The sequence below is a fragment of the Dendrobium catenatum genome, unplaced genomic scaffold (genome assembly GCF_001605985.2).
Source record: "Dendrobium catenatum unplaced genomic scaffold, ASM160598v2 original_scaffold_75676, whole genome shotgun sequence".
In the NCBI taxonomy this organism is placed as follows: Eukaryota; Viridiplantae; Streptophyta; class Magnoliopsida; order Asparagales; family Orchidaceae; genus Dendrobium; species Dendrobium catenatum.
Window position 1 is genome coordinate 400 of NW_021394122.1, and position 3,678 is coordinate 4,077.

At 37.2% G+C, this 3,678-nt stretch overlaps 1 protein-coding gene across 1 annotated transcript; it reads right to left on the reverse strand.

Moving 5' to 3' along the window:
• Window positions 1-305: 305 nt before the first annotated feature.
• Window positions 306-3,466, reverse strand: LOC110100904 (the record flags this gene model as incomplete). The annotated part of the gene is made up of 5 exons (XM_020828626.1): window positions 306-640; window positions 687-1,915; window positions 1,965-2,113; window positions 2,162-3,001; window positions 3,326-3,466. Coding segments are annotated over 5 exons (2,694 nt in total), but the record flags the coding sequence as incomplete, so codon positions are not given.
• Window positions 3,467-3,678: the final 212 nt, after the last annotated feature.

Consider the following 3,678-nt stretch of genomic DNA (forward strand, 5'->3'; position numbering starts at 1 on the left):
TCTCATAAGCTTAGCACAATTATTTGAATCAGCCTTCCCAAATACTAATAGATCATTCGCATAAGGTGAGACAGTTGAAAAATTTCCATTTTGAATCCCTCAAACCCATTAGAATCAGAATTATGATCTAATAGGCAAGAAAGTGCATCCATGACAATACAAAAATAAAAAGGGACTAAGAGGACAACCTTGTCTTAGTCCGGTTGAAGAGGAAAAGAATCCTTCCATCGATCCATCCAGGCAAATTGAGAAATGAATATCATTTATACAAGCTTTGATCCAATTAATAAAAATAGAGGGAAAACCTTTATCATCCATTCTAGCAAAGAGAAACTTCCTGGATACTGTATCAAATGCTTTCATAATATCATATTTAGCACAAAAAAGATCCAGCTTGTAGTTCTTTTTGAAAAGATTAATAATTTCCATAGCCAAGATGGAGTTATCAGAAATAACTCTATTGGGAATAAAAGCTGCTTGATTGATCTCAATGATATCAGGCATAATGTTTTTCATTCGAGCCGCCAAAATTTTTGCAATAATTTTGTGAAAGACATTACACAGAGAAATTGGCCGAAAGTCTTGAAGATTTTCTGCATGAGATATCTTAGGAACAAGTGCAATGGCAGTAGCCTTGGCACTGATAGGTAAATAGCATTTACTAAAAAAGGATTTAATGGCCTTACAGACTAGAGGGCCAGTAATACTCCAAGTTTTTTTTATAGAAATCAAAATTATATCCATCAGGGCCCGACGCCGAGTTAGAACTTCCAGAATTAATAGCTAAACGGATTTCCTCATTAGTGACAGGCTTCACTAATGAATTGATAGCCTCTTCAGAAATAGTTTTACCTTTAGGAATAATACCAACATCATTTATTTCAGGAGGTGCAGAATTGTATAGATTTTGGAAATGCTGGATGATACTTGGAATGTTACTATTCTCTTGATCATAGTTATGTTGAGTAACAGCCACAAGAGAGCTACCATTAAAAGCTTTTCTATTCCTGATCTTGGAATATAGAAACTTCAAATCCTCTTCTCCATTTTTTAGCCAGTTAATTTTTGATCTCTGAATAATCCAAGAAGCATGTAGAGAATTGTAGTAATTGATTTCAGCTGTGATCTTTTTAAGTTCTCCACACAATTCTCTATTAAGCGGATCATTATCAACCATCCTTTGACATCTACTTTGTGTTTCAGCCATGGAAGCACATTTTTTAGCAATAAGATTGGAATTACTCCAATTTCTTGCTTTTATCTCTCTTTTTAAAAGCTTCAGCTTTTTATAAAGTCTGACAATAGGATTCCCTAAATCTAGAGTTTGAAAAATATTCAATAAAATGCTCCAGAAATCCGGAATATGGCTCCAATAGTTTTTATACATAAACCTCTTTTTAGAATTGAAGTTCTGATGATCTCTAAGAATAAGAGGAGTGTGGTTTGATACAAGACTACTCAACACTAGATAGTGAGAGTTAGGATAATGATTAATCCAAGCCTCGTTAACTAATACCCTGTCCAGTTTTAGATGAATAGGATTGTCTAGCCTTTGGTTGAACCTAGTGTGAAAATTGCCGGACGAAGGGAGTTCTAACAGATTATTGTCAAAAATAAAGGAGTTAATCGGATTTAGCCTATCAATAGCTAAGATATTCCCTCCTTTCTTTTCTGACTGAAACCTGCATGTATTAAAGTCACAAATCACCACCCAAGGCAAAGAACCTTGAGGATTAACAACTCCCAAATCAGCCCAAAGCTTATTCCTCTCATCAAAGGAATTAGACGCGTACACAGTAGAAAGAATCATAAGAGATTGAGATCCCATCATCAATTGACCAGAGATCATTTGCGAGGAAGAAAAAAATGGGAATAAAAGAAATTTTATCTGAATTCCATTCAATCCAAATTCGACCTGGAGAAGCCATCTCAAAGTTATTAAAACTTTGTTCATTATCAAAAACCTTGTGAGTAGAACAAAACCAAGGATCCAAGAGATTAGAAGAATTGATACGGTTCTCAAGAATACAAATTAAGTCAAGCCTATGCTCATTAACCAGATTCCTACAGCAGAGAACTTTTTCAGGGTTATTAAAACCCCTGATATTCCAAGCTGCTAAGGATGGAAAAATCATAAGTAACTAGGATTTTTGATAAGGGCCTTTCCGGTTGCCCTTTCCCCTAGTTTGTCTTTGCGAAGAAGGATCAGAAGAATGTAACTTATTAGAAGTCGAAACTTCCAGTTTATCATTTTTATACTTAGCTGTAGATTCTATAGGATCACCCGTATTCTCACCAAGCATAGAAGAGGAGGATTCTGCTTCATTAGCATCTCGAAGGACACTAAATTTGTTAGATGAGAAAATTCTTAAAGCATTTTGTCCTTCAGAACGAACCGTAGAAGCATTAGATGAAGAATTCAAAGAAGTGGGTGAATTGAGATTTGGAATCTTGATGTTAGTCCCTGTCAGAATAGGAGTAGGATCCTTAGACCCCAATAAAGGGCTAGACTCAATATTCAGCGTTGTCTCAATGATCTCATTAATAGATTGAATACCAACCCCATCCTCAGTAATAAGCCCCTTGGTTTTAGCGTAATCCACATGATTAGCTAAAATAATGTTTTGATTAGAATTATCAATAACATTATTATCTAAATTTGGAGCATTAATGTCATCTCTGTTCAAAGAGATATCACCGTTTTTCTCTAACGGATTGGTAGCCAGTTCAGGAATCGTGTTAGAAGAATTGGGTAGAGGAAGAAGACCTTTCGGATTTTGAGAGTGCGGTCTTGGTCTACGGCTCTTGCTTCTTCCCCTGGGTGGGTTAGCTATAGAATTTATATCAGAGTTTGGATTTGCAGAGCAGTTTGAAGATAAATGGTTCAACGATCTACAGTGGGCACATAGGGTAGGGTGCCATTCATATTGGATTTTAAGATTGAAAATCTTGCCATCCACACAGATCGGAATGATTTCAGGAAAAGTCACCGTAGCATCAACTTGGACACAAACTCTAGCTTAAGTTAGTCTAGATTTAGAAGCAGTGAGGGCATCAACAGCTAAAGGATGACCAACTTTAGTAGCTATTTTAGAAATTCCAACAGGGGTCCAGCAACATAAAGGAAGATCGTGAATCTTAAACCAGATCGGAACATAGGTGAGTTCTTCACTAATATGAGAAAAGTGAGGAGTCCATTTTTGAAAGATAAAAGGTTTTCCAAATATAAACCAGGCACCTCTAGATCAGACAAGGTCATAGTCTTCTGCACTTGAGAACTTAAACAGAAAAAAACCGTCACTAAGAGATATAAGTTTCATACTACCTTTGAGATTCCAGAGATTCTTCACAGCAGTAAGAAGCGCCTCATAGTACGGTCTCTTACCAAGAGAATACCCAACCAGTGCAAGATCCCATTCATCCACCGCGTCCACAATATCTTCCGAAGGGAAGTTAATGATTTCTTCTTCAGTCGGCAAGGGAGATATCAGGAACTCACATGCATTGGAAGGGGGACCCGAAAGGATCCGATCCCAAGAGCGTGGGATTTTGTTTCCAACAGCAGATGAAGAGATGATAGGGTTAGAGAGAGGAGGAAAAAAGCATCCTCGTAGACGGAGGGATCCATAGGATCCCTCCAGCCGCCTTACCGGAGAAGCACGAAACGAATCGCCAAAA